The following is a 20005-nucleotide window of genomic DNA, read 5'->3' on the forward strand; positions in this document are numbered from 1 at the left end:
CACGAGAGGAAATATTAGAAAATAGTCCACCTAATGGTACACACTTTACTATATAAACCAATTAAATATTATTTTGTATAAGGTTATTATTGTTAAATTGTGCTACTAAAAAACTATGAAATTCAGTAAAAACACTTTGTGAAAGGGACGTTATGGTTAAGTTGCGCTACTAAAAACCTATGAAATTCAGTAAAAAAACTTTGTTAAAGGGACGTTATGGTTAGGTTGCGCTACTAAAAACCTATGAAATTCAGTGAAAAAACGTTGTTAAAGGGACGTTATGGTTCAAAGTAAAACCGAAAAAACCCTGAAATTCTGCAGTTATGGTAAGATAAGCAACCATAACTCGCGCCGCCACCGTGCACTGCTAACACTAACATCCACTACATCAAAGATGACATCACAAATGTCATTGATGACATCACTGATGACATCACGTGGCTGGCTCTCCCTTTTTTTCCTTTCCTGACATATCTAGGCCACATGATTTTCTTTAGTAACAGTCAGGAACTAAAAATTGTAAATTACTATATTCGTAGACTTATCCTTCAAGTATGTTCTTAGAATAATTCCCTTATGGTCCAGTCATATCATATGCAACATATACATAGGAGAAGTCACAACCTTGAAAGACAGCAATCCTTTTTGTGCATTAAAATTATCAGTAGATTTATCAGCACTTTCTGATACTTTTGATGTTTTTTTATTACTGTACTTTCCCTGTATATGCTCATATTTTTATATGTTGTACTCACACTATTTTCCTTAGGGTCCAGACACATCATGTGATGAATATAGATAGGGTAAGTAACGGCTTTGAAATAGAGCAATCATTTCTCTGCATAAAGGTAATCAGTTAGGTTATGAACACTTTCTGCTACTATTTCTGTTTCTTTTTCCTACTTCAATTCCCTTGTATATATTCATATTTATATGTGGTGTTGTCTCTTTGTGATTTGTGTATAATAATGCAATTATGTAGTAAGTGGGTTTTATTACCTACTTATCACAAGTTTCACTGTACGCAAAACTCTAATATGAAAACAGTTATCATTTCAATATTCAACATGGCAAGCTTATGAATATTGCACCTCCATCATGTATGCTGCACACAATGCCTATGTTTCTACATGAGTACCTTAGTATACTGGATTGAAGTTAATAATAGAATGCTATTTATATCAATGCATAGCTTAATGCACTGATTAGCACTTGATATGTATTCCAATAATCTTTGACACTTTTTTTATTAACATTACACTAAGAATCCCTTGTACAGACTTTTCATGAAAGGTAAATGCACATGTGATGTCATCCGTGATGTCATCAATGACATTTGTGATGTCATCTTTGATGTCCTGGGTGTTAGTGTTAGCAGTGCACGGTGGCGGCGCGAGTTATGGTTGCTTATCTTACCATAACTGCCGAATTTCAGGGGTTTTTCGGTTTTACTTTGAACCATAACGTCCCTTTAACAACGTTTTTTCACTGAATTTCATAGGTTTTTAGGCAAAGGGTACTTCTGCTAGTATTTACTATACATTATGAGGAATGTGCGTGAATGTGAGCGTGTAGCACCTCCTAGTGAGATTGTCAAACCCATGTTAATGTATATTTGATGTATTTTGGTGACTTCTCCTGCATAAAGTAAGGGACCACCTTTTGATTTCTTTTTATTTGACTACCTGCGAGTTTTGATTATGCAGTTTTTCTGGGAGTGTATACCAGGTAATGGTAGATTAGCATGTGCCACTTAGTGGAAAGAGCAACATATCAACTAATATATCTACAAACTCCAGCAGACTACTTTCTTAGAAAAAAAATCAGAAGCTCAGACTAATGACCAGTTTGAAGGTTTGTGACACTAGTTATGAAATAGATAGAAGCTAGCAGAGGCAGTCTAAGAAAGAATAGCAAGATCGAATCTGCCAACTCTGCGATGAGGGTTGGTGGAAAACGAGGCCTGCAACCTCTTAGACTGCAACAACTATGAGAAAACAAGGACAAGGTACAAGACATCTAAACAAAGATCTATGGCTTCTCAAAGCTGAATGATGAGGAAAACATAGATTCTGCTAGGAGGAAACCCAGAGACTGTGGTCAGAGCAGAAAATATTTGAAAGCCTGCTGCACAATTGAAAACAACATATGGGGCCTCATTCACAAAACCTTTAATCAAATGATGGGACAGCGCACCATCTTAACTCTCATGATAACAAGTTGAGCCTGATACTCTAAGGAGTCCTGAATGTGTGCATCATTGGTGCCTGATTCTAAGCGATTATTTTCTCTGGGCTGAGATTGTTGCTGGTGAGAAACCCTGCTAAACACACTAGTTGTACTTGTCCCCAACATTTGAAATATCGTCCAACAAGCAATGGACCCATTATCCTGTTATACTGCCTGTTCTCTTAGCAAATGACACCTTGTTGGTTTAACTATTTTTTTTACAATATCCAATAGATCTTAAGAGGAAGTAATGGCTCCTCACCATTCGTTCTATGGTGTGACACTAGAAGTAAAGATTTGAGCCAAGCTGTGTCCGTTGTGACGTGTGATGTACCTGGCTTTATTTAGGATTCTATGCAATTTCTATAGGTTATGAGATTGCGACATTGGACATTGAAAGTGGGTTTGAATGATTTCCACTGGAAACGTTTTAATGTATTTTATTTTGTTGATTTTGTTCACCTGTTGACAAGTACAATAGTAAAAAAACACATAGGGTGTGCCAAGAAGCCGAGGGAGGTCAACATCACACAGGCACTGATAGCAAACTACTAATTTATTAAAAATACTTGTGACACCAATCTCTAGTCATGTAGAGTAATGATCCACAGTTTTCTCTAGTTCATGGTCTTGGAGTGATTCTAATAGGTGGGCTACTGCAGGGTCTGATCTGGATTCTGCACAGTAATTAAAGTGTGCAAGTAATAGTATCTTATCAGTAAATCAAATAGTATTTCCGAGAGATCATTTGCAAAGTTGTTCTCAGGACCAGGAGGTCTATATATTATTATAAGAATAATGGGATCTGTAGGTGAATGTTTCTGCGTATAAAAGGTCAGGATTAGGTAGGGAGATAATATTTAGGTCTGATTTATAGATAATGGCCAATCCGTCACCCTTTTTTGTCAATTGTGGTTCCAGATGTATTTGTGGGAGGAGCGAGTTAATTCAGCCAGTATACTGAGGTTATTGTCAGGGATTCAGGTCTCCGTGATCAGAAGTATATCTAAGTTGAGTTCAACTATTTACATTATTAAATATAAGCTCTATGGATTTGATAATGTTTTTCGTGCAACATTCATAGAATACATCGGATATTTAATCTTGTATCATTCACACTATGGATCATTTTCTGGCATGCAGGCAATCTACTGGGCTTTTGGCCAGGCAGAGGGGAGAGGTGGTTTTAAAGGGGCAAGAGTGTAGTTCAGCCCCAAATAGGTCTTTGGATACAAAGACAAACAAGCTAAGCACGTTGTTTCTTGGGAGCAATATATGCTTCAGGCTGCATGGTCCATTGTAATTTACTCTGTTGCCTGTCAGGCAGGGGCAGACTGCAGGTGCCTGTGTCTTTTGTTGGTACAAATAGTGTTGTGGCCAAGCTGAGGTTTTTTGGGGACAGTGTTGGGTCTGGTATCATTATCAGCCATGGCTGATATTCAAGCATTAAAAGTAAACATATATATTAGTATCTAGGAGGACTATTCACATAACCTAATACCTTCTGATAAAATATAAACGTCTGATCTGCAAATGGTTCAGAATAGAAAAATCTACAACGAATAAGTTTCCTCTGATAATAGCCTCCTTCCAGTAGCTTAATTAGGACTGTGAGAATTCATAATATAATTGATTTCCTCTACCTGTATATTTTCTTTAACTCATCCTCTCATCCAAACGGTTGTTTTATGAAGTGAAATGGTTTTGTTTCCTCTTATTATGGTTTATGGAACTGCTTCATTGATCTATGGTTTGTGGGTTTTATGTTTCAACAATGTTTGTAATTGATTTTAGTCGAACAAATAAAGATTGATTGACTGCTAGCGGCCTCACCCAGTGAGCAGGTAATATTAGTTCACATCCACATTTGTGACTGGACAGCAGTTGAAAGATGAGGACAACCCTCTTCCCTGCCCCTCTCTAAATACTTCTTTAGATACTAGGGATGCGCCAATGTCTCTAATCTTTCTTATGCTGCTTCAAGAGGTGAGTGAGGAAAACAAAAAGATCTCCTGTCCAGCACGACCTCCACAGGACTGGGATTATCTGGCAGAATTCTCACATGAGTAGATGGACATTCTGTTTGTCATGGATTTTAGTGTGTGAGAAAGTTGGCAACACTTAAAAAAGAAAACAGGTCTGTACTATTACATTGAGCTCGATAATAACATGTGGGCACATTGCTCTTTTTCTATCCCAAAATGGCAATTTCATTGACACACATCACTATTTTGTTGCCAAAACATCTCCAGAATAAACCTGATAACACTTAATTTGGGCTGTCTATAGGTGCACCTTGTCAGTCCAAATGTTTAATTCAGTAGACGTCAGCATGCCTACACATGCTCTGTCCTCAGTGTGTTTGGGACCTATTGGGTTGAATGCAAGTTCATAGGTGTTCAGGCACAGATTATTGCCAGAACATTGGTGGGCCAGAGGCTAGAACATTCTGTAGAAGCTTTAAATTCAATCTTCCCACTGATGATCTCATATTTTTAAATACCCCCCTTATTCAATTATGTTATTTCTTTGTGCGATATAAACAGTTGTTTACTTTTTTTAGTTTGCAATAATTGCCTTTTGGGTGCTTCTGTCCAAGATGGGGCATATTGTGGCAGCAAGCCACAAGACAGCTGGCCAATACCGCCCCAGGTAATGCCCCTGGGGCCGTAGTTACAGGCCTGAGCGTAGCGAGGGCCTTAACGAAGCCCCGCGGGCATAACCGTGGGCGATATTGGCTCGCCGTCGAGGGGCTTATAGCCATTAGTACACCGGCCCGTTAGACCGGGGTCCTAATGGCAAAGAAAAATCAAATATAATGGCTGCTGTGAAAGGGAAAATGTAGTCCATTTTCCCTTTCCATGGTGGCCATCGGGAGCGGACGCGCTGGGAACAGAAGTGTTCCCAGTGCGTTCGCTCCCGTGAAAAGAAGAAAAATTGAGGTAAGTGGGGTTGGGAGGGTGGGAAGGGGATAGTTTGGAGGGGAAGGAGGTGGACGAAAAAAAAACGTACCCGAGTCCCCGGTGGGGGACGAAGGCAGCCTCCAGCCTTGGGGAGGCTTGGAGCGGGGATGCCTAATTTCGAGCCTCATCATTGGCTAAGGATCTGCCACGCCCCCTCCCCGGGCACAAACGCAGGCACGTAGGTGCACCCACGGGATTACACCGTGGCATGGCTTGGAAACGAGCCAATCACCACGGTGTAATCCCGTGGACACACCCACGCTGGGTACTAATGATGTGTATATGAAAGTAACATGTAAGTTGTAAGGTGATGGGAAGTTATTTCTACCCACTACAGTACAGTAACTCCACTAGTGTGTTGATTGTATGTATTTCCTTAACCCACCACCTGCTACCCAATGCCATTGTAAGTGCTGTGAGTGTAAAACAGCAGTGCCAACATCTGCTGTTGCAAAACCATCTATGAACAGAATCTCCCCACTCTCTATCGCAACTCATTGATGAGAATCAAGCCCTATGTAAATAGGGCTGTTTCCCGCTCTCATCATATTTTTGTTTATGAAGAGTTAGAATTGGTAGCTTTTGTGCTGCTCTTCTTCTCACCCACCCGATCCCCGCAGCCGAAGTAAAAGGTACGTTGCACATGTTGCATCCCATGTAAAAAGCAATGGCATGCTTTCAAGGTGAACCCAAAAAACGGCCATTGCATGCCATCGACATATAAACTAAACTAATTTGCATGATAAAACATTTACACAGGTAAATATATAGATAGATATGATATTGACAGGTATTTCCATAGCACTTCATGCTGGATTCCTCGTGCTTTTCAGCACTGTAATAATAGCTGTAGTTTTACCCAGTTTATTGTACTCAATTCATCAACTTTGTAAAGGAAGAAGAGTTGAGTCTGCCCTGTCGTGACCATAAAACCTGCAGAAACAATAGAAATCTACCAAATAAAATCACCACTAGAACTTTCGTGACCGTAGTTCGGGAGATGTACAAAAATCCAATTGCGAGCAACTGTACATAAAAGAAGCCATTTGGAAATAGTCAACTGAATTTCATGCAAGGACATAAGAACAGCCAACAACATTTCAAGTGGCCCCCTGTCAGCTTCTATAAAGTACAGTTGAAGCATTTTGTTTTTGAGACATTGGAATTTATATAAAAACAGAAAGGAATACCAATGTTAAGTTTAACATAAAGCAGACAACGAAAAATAAAATTGAACATAAAATAAAAACACCATTAAAATTAACATTGGTAAAACCCTAACTCACCCACTTGTTTTTGATTGTTTTCCATGTGTTAGTGTGTTTATATAAAGTGATTTTAGGTGTATATTTTGAGCGCTTTTACTATAATGAGTGAATGTGTAATGTAGCTGTAATACTAGGTGTATGCATTGAGGGTGTTTAGTATAAGCTGTGATTATGGGTACATGTTTTTAAGTAATGAATTGTATAGTGTTGGAATGTGGATGTATGTTTTAGGAAGTTTTATTGGAACAAGTAAGTGCACGTTTTCGGGTCTTTTTATCTAAGGGGCAATTGTAGATGCTATTTTGAGAACATTCCATAGAATTGTGGGTTCATGTTTTAATAATTTGTGGGTTCATGTTTTTAATAATTTATCATTCCATGTGTTTATGGTTGTGTGTTTTTAGGTCCTTGAATGGTGTGTTACTGTGAGTCTATGTGTTAAGCTAATTTAATAGAATGTGGAGTGTTTACAAGGTATTGAAAGTTGCTATGTATGTTTGTGTGCATTGTAAAAGCATTCTTATGAATTGATGTTTCTGATGATATTTGTTCATAGTAGTTTATGAGGGTGTGTTAAGGTGACAACAAAGTTTGTTTTAATGGTGTTTTATTTTATAATCGGTTTAATGCTTATGATGGTTTTCTTATAGACGAAGATATTTTAGATTTTAACCTTAGCTTTTAAAATGTTTCCACTGATTTCTATTGTTTAAGAGCACATTTTTAACTTTTGTTGTTTACTGTGTATGGCTTCTCTTCACTGTGATAGAACACTGGTTTCATAGCTTTTTGATTCGCAGTTAAGGTAATCCTTCAGACACCCTAGCACACCTGTATGAATTGTGAAGAATCCTGTGGATCCCTCACTGTAACCCTGCCTAAAGTCTCCTCCCAGGTGGCTAGGGGAAGGCAGACGCTTCCTGATCCCAACCTTAGTGCTTGTGTACTGTGGTAGGATCACCTGGGTGGAGACAAGGCCCAGGGTAGTGGGGAGATTCAGTGGGAAGTGACGCAGTATTTTTCCTCTAACCGGCAGACTCTCACCACTGTACCAGAAGAAGTTATGGCTTACTGTCATTTAATGTCTCTCAACCTCGTATGGAATCTAATGTGGAAAACCTCAGGTTTGTAACACCAAAGCATATTATAACAAAGGAAATAATTATTTTGGTTCCTAAAATCAAATGCCTTCCTCAATAACAAAGGTACACTACAAGGAATGACAGAAATGTTGTCTTCTCTAAATCATGTTCGCCTCACACAGTTAAAACCGACAGCCCCACTGTTATAATTACTAAGGGAATTAAATCTACTCTTAAAAATACTCAAGAAGTAGAAAGACCTGATTTTGATGAAGTACACTACATGTTCCAGAGTCCTATAGGGACTGAGATTAAGAAGAGGGTTACAGTAGCATGTAGATGTAGTAGTCAGGCAGCTAGGCCCAACAGCGTTGCAAGGGTCAGGCAATTGAAAATAATGGCTCACCCCTGAAGCCAATTGCCAAACCTGTGAGGCATAAAATGCAGCAGAGTCTTTGTTCAAGGGTGAGTAATTGTCATTACACCAAGTGTTCTAGCCTCTCAAATCTTCAAGACTACAATTAAACAATCTAAAACTGGACTCTCAAGGAAGTTCAAGTGTTGTTTAAAAACAAAGAAATTAAAGTTACATTTGTAATTGAAATAGAAACTCAGCAAAACACATCCTTCTGATAATCCAGATAGGTATTTAACTTTATGTAGCGCTTCATACATGGTTCGTCCAACATCTAGGCACTGTGATTATTATACCTCAGTCGATACTCAGTTAACCGACCTCTGAAGGACGTTAGCCAATACGATGGGTCAGCCGGTTGGGCACTTGTTGCTGCAATCTGTGCGTGATCTGTAGGTTGCAGGTTCGATTCCCTGCAAGGCCAACTCAGCCATTCATCCTTTCAAGGTCGATAAAGGAGTACCGACTTCGGTTTGGTGATAATTGTGATAAATATGTACTATGTACAGAGCTTTGCCAAACGCACTATATAAATAACCATTTGACCTTGAGATTAGACATAGAATGTAGCACGGAGTCCTTGCCTCTCTGCACTGTTGTATCATACATTGGCATACCATTAGGTAGTAATAGCCCCAGGAAACGAGGACTTTCATTAAATGTCAAAAGACAATTCAGCTATCGAACCTGAAAACACACAATACAATTCATGCTTGCTTTACTATGTAATTGGCTAGGTTTTTGTGTTTTCAACATTTAAATATACACAGGAGAGACAGAATGGCCAGACCTTAGAGAAATAATGAAAGGTGTATTCTGTCACAATGCCGAAAGCTGCCGCATAGTAATGATTTCCATACAGTTTTTGCACACGTCGGCTGGATGTCACATACATTTTACTCTCTAGCAAAGGAGAAAAGTCATTTGTACTCTCTTAAAATCACATTTACTCTCAAAGTTTAAAAATAGGGAGTAAAATACCCCCACCTCAAAATCTTTGAGCCAAAACCTAAAAAATGACTCAAGGGACAACTACTGGAATTCACCCAACTCACCACCAGCTTGTTTTCATCATTTTCACTCTCCCCATCATGGGCTGCTTTACTCATGCGAGATAAGTGGCCTGTGCAGAGCTATACGAGATAAGTGGCCTGCGCAGAGCTATAGTGTACTCTCGCAAATCATTAGTAGCGTGTGCTATACTTGTAGCTTCTGTCTGCTGTAGCATATAAACATTTAGCTTGTTGAATATCACTCTGGCAGCCCTTTTTCTAAGGTACATTTTAAAATATTTTTCTGTTCAATATCCTTTTTAACTTTTGGTGAACGCTCCACTGCACTCATTGGACACGTGTTTGTGCTTTTAAACTTTTGCTACAATTTCGTACGAGGACGTACATTTCAGTGAAGTGCCCTATTTATGGAAATGTGAAATGCGTCATTCTTTATGCTTTGGGGTTCTGTGTGCAGGGCCTGTGTGTGGCCATTGCCATTTCGAACCACTGCTCCAGTCTCACAAAATGGTGGATAGGAGATGCGCCTGCACTGTTAATGCGGGGTAGCTGACCCTGAGTCTAATGTGTCGGGCTATATATACTTCGATGACTATATTAGGTGTCAATATTAAAGGTTGGCTAGAAAAGGTGAGTTGGTGGTTTTATAAATAGAATGAGGTCAGAGAAGCCTGTGACGGCTGACCCGGGGCTATTTGAAAAAACTCCATCGTTTAGAAGGCATGCAGTGTGGACGAGGCTAAAAGTGCAGCGACCGGTGTCTACTTAACAGGTGGCTGCTGCTACCCACGTAGTATCAATTAATTTTTAACTTACACCAATCAAAATACCCCCCTCCCGAGCACTCCTGCGGTTCATGGGTTGTGGGCACGGATTGCTGTGATCAAGGAAACGGGCGTGCCCTCCTCAGCCATGGGCAGGGGCAATGCGGAAGTGCCTCGCCTATGCCCTCATCACAGGCGCGGCAGGGAACCCGCCTGAGGGCCTGGTGATGGCTGACGGGATGCTGCTGTTGCACGTTCACTCTGCTGGATTACAATTGGACTGTTGCTCAACGTCGAGTTACACCTGTATATTTGTTCCCCTTTTTGCAGAGCTGAATGCGATTCCTGCGGCGCCGGAAAGCAAAAGAAACAAACTCAAAAGCCAACTTGGCAAGAAGTCGTCGTCAAATCCACCCTTACGTGAAGGAGCCGAACAGCCTGCCAGCAATCCCCTGCCAGCCATGGCTACAGGTAAACATTTCCAATGAGGGATGGATGCATTGTGTGTAAGAGTCCGCTTTCAAACGGTGGCGCCAGCAGGGAAGTCATTCCTAACTCTGAGAAGCCTCCCATTGCGATGTATGCTCGTTTTTCTGAGCATACCACGTGTTTACTGTGTACATGAACAAAGAAACTTGCAATGTAACACATATTTCTGGAACTTTGTTGTGCCTACTTAGATTCAGAATTTGTTTCAAAAAGCTCAAGGCATATTCTGATGCTTAAAAAAAGAAAAACAGAGAGCCTCAATACGAGTTGGGCGGTAACCCGCCGGGGCTATTAGCGCTACGGACAAAACCCCTGGCGCTATTAGCGCCGGATCACGGGTTTGGCAGAACAGTAAGTTCCCATTCCCCACTGGGCACATTCGGGAATTCCCCATTCCCCGTTGGGCACAATGGGGAATGTTCCGTGGTTTTACCACCAGCGGTAATAGCACTGAAAATCGGCAACATCGCTGCAGATTTGTCCCAGCTCAGAGTTGGGATAAATCCGCCAAGCCCATGATTTGGCGGACCCTTAAATGTGGCAGTAATAGCGTTAGAGACGCATTTAAGGGTTACCGCCAAACTCGTGATGAGGCGAGACCACACAAATACACTTACAAATAATACATACAAAACTTCCTACCCGTAAACTATAGTCTAGCTAGATCACTTTTGGAATCAATTTTATTTGTATCTTCAACTCTTCAGATTCGTATATTACGACCAATGGATCAATGTACTAAATTAAGTTCAGCATAAAATACAGTGCCCAAAATGCATCTTCATTTTTTAATTGACAACACAGCCTTACATGACAATGGGGCTCAGTCGGAGCTTGTTGGCGTGGTAACACACTTAATGGCAAGGGCAATTGATTGACTACCTGTGACACTTGACTAGAAGTATCTACTTCATTTTACCTGCAAAACTGGAAGAATAACTGCAGCCTCCAAATCGCCCATAGAATCCAATAGACTCCATGCATGAGAACTAACACCACTGTAACCCCCCCTTGTAACATGACATTAAATCCACTGGGCCAAGTGACAGGAACTTCATTCAACTATTGAGGTTAATGCTCAGGAATTACTGCCAAACTCATATTGGGGCCGAATGCCTCTTTAACCTATACCTACACACAAATACAACATAGCACCGAAAGCGTAAGGAAGAAATACACCCTAACCCAAAGAGAGAAAAGCTGGATAAGGAGAAGAGACAGAGCGTTGACGTTCAGGGGACAGCACCCCAACGTATTTGCGTAGAATAATAGTTCATATGTTACTATAGTATCTTTCCAAACTCAGCCACATATAATCAAATCTACTAACTATATAATAAAAGGCCAGATGTATGTTTGTTCGATGCAGTCATAGTTTCGCCTGTTCTCACCAATAGAGAGAGCTGTTTGTTTACTGTGTCAATGAAAACCTGCACTTTGGCCCATATACACACCTGTGCACTAGTCTCCACATATTGGACCATCCTGTTTACAGCATGAAATGACATTTTCCAATATAGCCAGAGTACTTAAATCATCCCTCTAAAGTATGCTTCTTTTAGGATGTCCATTTACTTAAATCACTCTTTTTGCACCTGCAAGAGCCTCTGCCTATTATCATATTATGATTATTCCTTAAAGATAAATATGGTCCCTAGAAGTGATAATACACAGTTAAAGTAGCAGTTGTTTTTCAGAAATTCTGCGGTTTAGAAAGTGGAGAGTTTTCGCCCATCGAGAACATACACAGGTGATCACTGGGGGTACTTCCAATTGTCCCAAATGAGTCCCCATCTGCCGGACCCACGTTCTGCTCCTCCACTGGAAACAGAGTAATCCGAGGAGTGACCTCTACTGCATGCAGCTTATTCAATCATCATTCATTAATCACAGGCACAACATACACTTCAAAGCTTATTATGTCATGTGGTTTGGACATTTTCTCGCGCGTGGGATGCTGTTCCCTGATATTTATGGTGCTCTGGGTATTTTGAATTGCATAGGGCGTGAACCCCAAACAAATGCATTTGTGCATGGAAATTGTGGTAAGTGCAGTTTGCACCTGGGACTGTGTGTACATTCAAAATGTATGGTGATTTGCAAACATTTCCAAATGCACCCGATGCAATGCACTCTTACTGGTTTGTGCACATGCAAATAGACCTGATTTCCCCTCCGAAAAAAAAGCAAATCACCAAGCAGAAGACCCCGGAAGTGCAACTAAATACTAAAAGCAAAAACACTGAAAAATATTTTTAACATGCTCACTTGAATGTGGGGTGGGGGCTTCACATTGTTTTGGCGCAAATGCAAATGGCTTTTTGGTCACAAACATGTTTTGTCACATAGAGCCAGATTACAAATACTTTGCACCGGTGCAAGTGCATAATTGCACATTATTAGAACTAGGGTTTTCCTTATTTATAGAAACACTGGGACATATAAGAAAACGTTTTCCCCATGACAAGTGCAGTTTGGCATTGTATAAGCACTAGGCCAAAAATTGCAATAGTGCAAAAAATGATACATCTTTGATGCTTTTTTTCACCAGTGCAAGGTTTGCTCTAGTGACAATACCATTCCATATTAGCACCAGGGCAAACCTTTCCGTGTGTAATAATGTACTGAAAATGTATCTTTTTTGTCCAAGGGCAATTTTTGCACTGGTCCTTACTTATACCATGCCAATCTGCACTTGTCATGGTGCAATAGCCTTCTAAAATGTCCCAGTGCTTTTAAACATAGGCCAAACTTTGCCCTAGTGCTAATACCGTGCAACTTTGCATGTGCACCGGTGCAACGTTTTTGTAATCTGGCCCCTGGTATTATTTCTGCAGTGACATGTGTGCAGTAGTTCGAACAAAACAAGCGCAACGAAACATGACATCTCCAGTATGCTTTCTGAATAAACGATGTTTGAGTGAAGTTTCCCTTGCAAAACTACTAATTTATGGTGTGTTGTCCCACAGCAGCTGATACCCTGGGTAGCATAACGTTGGAAGGGGCGCACCTTGCAATGTCCGTCACTGACCCAACTGCATGGGCCACGGCAATGAACAACCTTGGGATGGTGCCGATCGGTCTAGCCGGCCAACAGCTTGTATCCAGTAAGTGTCTATTTCCTAGCAGCCTAAGCAGTCTCTTTCTGCCCGGTGCTTGTTTTATGTCAGGAAACACAACCTGCTAGGGATTGTCTTTAGTATCTGCTGCATAATGCTTGACAGTGCAGACTTTGAACATTGCTGGCAACATATCTGTGGTCCGTTGTGGTGCAAGGCCGCAGGGCTAGCGGGAACTCCAGACGCCTACGTCGCTTATTAGTTGGGGACTGATTCTCTTGCCATGTCTCCTTGAGAAGGCGGGGCAAGGAGATATTGGGCTCGATTCACACATGTGTTTTATGATGACGCAGTCCCATTGGAAAATGCTTTGTTGTATGTACATTGGCTTTCTAAAGAGCCGGCAACATTTCATGTGGTTGCTTGCCGCAGCGTCCTGTTGGCGACGGGGAGCACAGCTGAGTTAAATCTAGGATTTGTAAATAAACTGTATTTTTTCATTGCTAAGACAGCTTTGATCAACAGCATGGTATTTTCTGTTTCTCTAAAACATGCATTGTATTTATGCACTAAAACAGGTATACCTTGTGTATTTAAGTAACACCAAAAGCAGTATGTGACCTTGCAGAGAGGTTACCTTTTTTGGCTAATTGTAATGCCCCTTTTGAAGCCAATTATAATACAACTTTAAAAGAATCTTGATTCATAGGTTAAACGGTTTCTTTACAAATGTCAGTCTGTACATGGCTGGCTGTAGGATTTGCAGGGTCTGTCTGGCAAAAGAAGTGTGGGACCCCCTAATTTGCATATGTTATGACCGCAGAAAATTGCATCACAGAATGAGTCTTTAATACTCGAATTGATCATGGGAGGTTACATTAAAAGAAGTTGCCAGGAGTAAGCCAAGTGTCAAATAAACTTTGCAATGTGCAATATTTGAATTGTACCAGTTTTTATTATATACTAGCAAAAAGTACCCGTTCTCGGAAAGGGTTCTGTGGACAGACATTGCAACACTCTCATAAATTGTTGACAATCAGTGATCCTGTAGGTCTCTGTTCCGATTCAATTATCGCTGGATGTGTGTTGCACTCGGAAGTAAACTGCACTGAGAATGGGCGTGTGTTGCTGGCTGACATACCCTGCAGCAGAAGTTGGGGGAGGCGAGAGTTGGTGTGCTGCTGTGCTCCCTCACCACATGTTGCCTCACCCTAGCGTGATGCAGTTTGCTGCAGTGCATTGTGGTGAATATGTCCCAGAACCGTGCATTCTAGGGTTGAGGACTGGTCCTTCTACGACCACATTGATGTATGACCGATTTCAGGAAACCGTCTCATTTGTGAAGGTGCTGAAAGCCAGGGAAAGGGGTGGGATGCCCAGATGTCATGTAGCCAGTAATGTCCAGAGGGTCCTAGCAGGTAACTATGCAAAATGTGGTGCAGATTGGTGAAACACTGTGGAATTGGATAAGGTATAATACTTTGCCAAGCTACAAACCCACAAACAAATTTAGAGTTTTGCTGAAATCCGGGGAAAGGGGTCAGGTGTCCAAATGTCATGTAGCCAGTAATGTCAGTGTGGAATTGTATTAGGAACAACAATGCACCATGCCACAAACCAACTCACCCATGCTCACTTTTATAAATATAGATGGGGTCATGTCATGATTGAATCTTTGTTTGGAATAGCGGACTGCATACAAAAAGGCATAGTTAGATAACATGATTTCCGCAGAAGCACACATTTAGGTTAAGGGCCTCATCACGAGTTGGGCGGTATTAGCCCTACCGCCAAACCCCCCGGCGCTATTAGCGCCGGATCACGGGTTTGGCGGTAATGGAATTCCCCATTCCCCACTGAGCCCATTCGGGAATTCCCCATTCCCCATTGGGCTCAATGGGGAATTTTCACGCTTTTACCGCCGGCGGATTTCCCGCCGGCGGTAATAACACAAATTTACGGCGGATTTCCCCCCAGCTCAGAGCTGGGGAGAAATACAGCAAAGCCCTGATTTGGCGGACCCTTAATACCAGCGGAAATAGCACGACCGCCGGATTTAAGGGTTACCGCCAAACTCGTGATGAGGCCCTAAGTGATGAAGGCGGGCTTCAAGACCAGTCTGCAGCTCAGGCACTTGAACACATATCTTCCCAGCGCTGCAGTTGGTGCGAATATTGTTTGCAGCAGGTCCTTGGTTTGAAAACACCATCGGACTTTAGAATGCAGTGGGAACAATATGATGGTGTTTTTCCAACTGAAGATACATGCTGTCACTGTAGAGCTTTTTTGATTGTTTTATTTGTATGGTGAATATATTTGGCCATATTGGCAAATTCAGCCAAATTAGCAAAGGATTAAGATGAGGATTACTTTGACTGCCAAAAAAACTAAAATAATCTCCAAGCAAATATTGTTTTTAACATATGCTGAGAAATATACCTAAAGAATGTCCCCTGCTGTAGCTGCAGTTGCAAAGGGCCATCCAGGGCAAAGGTCCTCTGGTGCTGGAGAGCTTAATAGTGGGATTGAATCGGAGACTGTTTACTGCTCCAAGCTTCTTTGCGGCGAGGTCTAGAGGCAGTAAGAAAGCAATTTCACAGGTGCTCAAATGTTAACAAAAGCAGCAAAGGGACAGGACCAGGGAAAACATCTTCTCTCGTCTCCACGCCAGCAACCTCCCTTTCGCCATCCAGGGACCTGGCAAATCATCCTTTCCCCTCCCAAACCCCATGTTTGACTTTCAACAGTACTCTGTTTTTATAGAGATGACTTGACAAATAGCCACATCCAATTAAACCATTTGGATAAATGTATACATTCTTTGAGAAGTATATTAGGCTAAACGAGTATGATTGTAGTGTTATCTCCCCCCATTTGAGTATGCATAACACAATGCAATTCTTTGTAGGGCAAAAAGAATGGACTGCAGGGTTTGTAATTGTACTTTCAAGACTTAAAGACTCACAACAAAAGATAATGTGTAAAAAGGTAACCTTGTTGTTTTTCCTCGTTCAACAAAGGCATGCTTCATATATGACGTGAGGAAAATGTAACAATTTGTTGGCAAATATGTATACATGAAAAAAGGAGATAGGTTAAGACTGTGTTTTTATGTGATAGGTTTTATTTGTCAAGAAGGTGTAGATTTGGGTAGCTAAATGGTTCTGTACGCCTTTGGAATAAAAATTCCTCTATTGCAGTCTTTATTACCTAAACCTATTTCATTAAGTCCATTTAGCACTGCAAAACTATATCAACATAAACCCAGTTAGGAAGGCCATATTTCATTTTGACAAGTTAGTGTACATTAAGGGCTAATTCCATTATGCTAGCTAGCACCGTGAAGCCTCATTCCGTTATTCACATATAGACCTGACAGATAAGTTGTCGCTTTACTGAGTTAGCCCAGTCAGTCCTGCAATGCATAATTCCATTATAATTATAATTGTTCTTTTTATGTCCAGTTTGCATAGTGTAGAGGAGCAGTTAGACACATCCTGCCCCCTCACCGCCATCATACTGGAACAGTAGGAGAAGGGCTCTGTATGGGACACCATGTGGTGTTCCTATAACGTATAGAGTATACGAGAAACGATATACACTGAGACAGCTGTACCAAATGTACCCTTGCACTGAAAGTGTGGAAGGATGCTGTATGGAAGAATGTCAGCATGCACAATTGGATATCATGGAGCACTGAGTGAAACCTGACGTGGATAGAGTGATGTCATGAAGAAGATATACAAAGCCATACTGAAATTATATGAAAATACTGAAAAGTGACGATGTAACTGAAATGACAAGAGAAACATTTATGAACTGATAAAGTAATCATGAATGCAAAAGAAGACAAAGTAATTTGCTGACCAATACGTGTAAATACACAGTAATGCAAGGAAGAAAAGATGCATAGAAGTTTGCTATAGTGGAAAATTGATGCCAGCTCATGCAAAGATTCAATTCAACTACCACAGAAGCCGATCAGGGTTGCACAATCAGGAGATGCTGGAAGACAGCTTCATTCGCAAAACAAAGAGGAGTCAATGTTGGCATGGGATCAAGGATGCTATGTATAAGGAATAGCTGCAAAGCACAAAGGGAGGGAGATGGAAGAGTCATGGATGTGAGACATATTTCTCTTAGATTAAAGAAGAAAACATTTACAAGAGCCAAGTATTGGAAAATTAAAAGTGTATAAATTCTATACAAGGTAGTATGAGCAAGTCTCTAGAGGCCAAGAGGAGCAATGACACTCAGTATAATTAAATTAGATAGCAGTAAATAAGAGGCTGAAATGGACAAATTTGTGGTCTGTTCACATGTGACTCAGAAGTCGAAAACAAGGGCTATTCATTAAGCCTTGAATGTAGATAGTGACGTGCTTTCACTCCCTTGAATGTCCTAGAACAGAGAACAGACTATAAGGTCAACTACAGATGGGAAACCTTGGCTCATGGTCGGACTGATGAGAGATGACGGACTTATTGGGAAAGTAGGGAGTAATCTGACTTGATACAAGCACATGGGTTTCGGTATCCTTACGTGCTGCTAGCTGAGTCGAAGGTCCACGGTTGGGTGGGAATATGAACCAATTAGTGGGTCTATGGGCAACCTGCTATACAATGTTGCTTAGATCAAACCGCTGCCATTTTGTTTGCTATAATGAGTATTATACATTATTAGAGGTAGTTCGAGGGTTCAGCTAATGAAGTACTAATGTATTCTATAAGTAGATCTGTTTTCCTAATCCAATCTCTCCCGCTAATACGTTTTATGGTTTTTCACGTAGGATGAAACCATAGATGATGCATATTGGGGTGTAAGACCCCTGTGTAATCAAGCTTGTGAGTGAGTGTGCAAGCATCAGTCCAATGTCTGCCAGATAACCCTGCATAATGAAATTGAGAATAAAGTAGTACTTGCCATATTCCTTGAGTCTGTCCAGTTATTTGGTTTGAGATCTTTATTGATAATCCCATCTGTCCTTTCCCCTTTTTCTTCCTTGACCATTACTAGTGGTACCAGATTGGAAGTGCTCTTGGCTCATGTCACATCTTCCAAGTGTACCTTTAATGTCTATCACAATGGCATTATCATGGCCCAGTGCTCTCAGTCCAACCTCCTCCTTCTTGACAGACATCTTCCATCTCTCTTGAACTCCTCTCCTCTCCTGCCACCCCTCCCAAATCTTTTAAAGGGGGCAACCAGCTTTACTTTGCTACCCTCAATTCTCGCTCTGCTATTAAACACTCCCCTGACATCTGTCCCCTCCTTGAAGACCTTGACCATGATGTGCTCTCATGAGGACGTGGTTCATGGCCAGCTCTTTCTCCCTGAGGGCTACACTATCCTGTCCAATCCCAGGTCCTCCCGCTCTGGCAGAGTGGCTATGATCTTCCCGGAGTGGGTTCCTGCCTCCATCATCCCCACTCAAACCTACTCATCCTTTGAAAGCCTAGTCGTCAGGCTGTCTGTCTCGCCTACCTTCTGTCTTGCTCTCTCTAACATCTACAGGTCCCCTGGACCGACCTCCATCTTCCTCTCAGAAAGCGGACCTGTCCTCCTGTCTTCTTGCCTCCTCCCCCAAACATATCTTCCTTGGGGACTTTAAAATCCATCTCAACTCCCCAGATGTGGCTACTGTATCCTTTTGCGACCTCTGCATCTCTCTTTCCCTCGCTATGTTTCTCTCTGGCCCAAACCCCTCTGCCAGACACACCTTGGACGCTCGCATTTCATCTCGACAGACACCCCATTCTCCAACCCTCTTACTACCCCTCTCTCCTGGTCTGACCACTCTCTCCTCTTTTCCCACATTGACCTGCCCTGTTCCCTGATGATGCCTACGTCCGCACAGCCAGTCTCCTTCTCTGTCATTCCAACGATAATGCGTGTGTCAATCACTGCATTTGCCTCGTCCTTCATCCCTCCTCCGCCTTCTTTAGACTCTCATTCCGATTCTGTTCCAGCTAACCTCCATCTCTCTATCACCAAAACTCTGGACATCCTTGCCCCTGTCATGAGGATCTGCATGAAGACCGCCTCCAAATGCAACTCTTGGGATGACTCAGACCTGGCAGCATTGAAACACAAGTGCAAAGCTGCAGAGCGGAGGTGGCAGGCAACTAGCTCATCCACTGACAAACTGGCCTGCCACCTACTCCAACGGCAATATCATCTCTCCATCTGTTCCAAGAAGACGGCCCATGTTCAAGCCTGCATCTCTGGAGTCACCAACAACACGGCTGAACTATTTAAAATCTGTAAGGAACTTGCTGATCCTGCTGCATTCTCCTCCTCTGTTCCTCCCTTCCAGGCCCACTGCACTGGTCGTCCACTTCTCCTCCAACACCCAGGACATCCTGTCCTCTATGTCTTCTGTTTCTCACCTTGACACCCCCCCACCCCAACCCCTTCTGCTGCCTCCCTTGCTCTCCTGCCCCTCCAGAACCATCAAGGACAACATCACCTCTCTCGGCCCAACCATTCCTTCGCCACTGGCTCCTTCCCTCAACCCCTTAGGCACTCTCTTGTGGACCCTCTCCTAAGAACACCTTCTGCTAACCCTTCTTGCCCTGGTAACTATCGCCCTGTCTCTTTTACCCCTTTTTTGGGTAAACTCATGGAGAAGCTGGTCATCCCCCAAATGACCCTCCACACCACATTGGCTGGCTGCCTCCATGACCACCAGTCCAGTCTCACATCATCCAGAGGCATGGAAAC

The 20005-nt window shown here is 41.9% G+C and overlaps 1 protein-coding gene across 10 annotated transcripts in view; it reads left to right on the plus strand.

Moving 5' to 3' along the window:
• Positions 1-20005, plus strand: part of ENOX1 (ecto-NOX disulfide-thiol exchanger 1) — a 1853609-nt gene that overhangs the window by 929639 nt on the left and 903965 nt on the right. For 9 of the 10 annotated variants that reach the window (XM_069639318.1, XM_069639317.1, XM_069639316.1 and 6 more), the window contains 2 exons: positions 10065-10205; positions 13193-13330. In XM_069639318.1, coding sequence (XP_069495419.1) covers positions 10196-10205; positions 13193-13330 — 148 coding nt within the window. In that variant the 5' untranslated portion in view covers positions 10065-10195. The remainder of the gene's footprint in view (positions 1-10064; positions 10206-13192; positions 13331-20005) is intronic. The other variant, XM_069639314.1, reaches the window with a different exon arrangement.

Source organism: Ambystoma mexicanum, chromosome 7q (assembly GCF_040938575.1).
Source record: "Ambystoma mexicanum isolate Mex_15411 chromosome 7q, UKY_AmexF1_1, whole genome shotgun sequence".
Taxonomy (NCBI): domain Eukaryota; kingdom Metazoa; phylum Chordata; class Amphibia; order Caudata; family Ambystomatidae; genus Ambystoma; species Ambystoma mexicanum.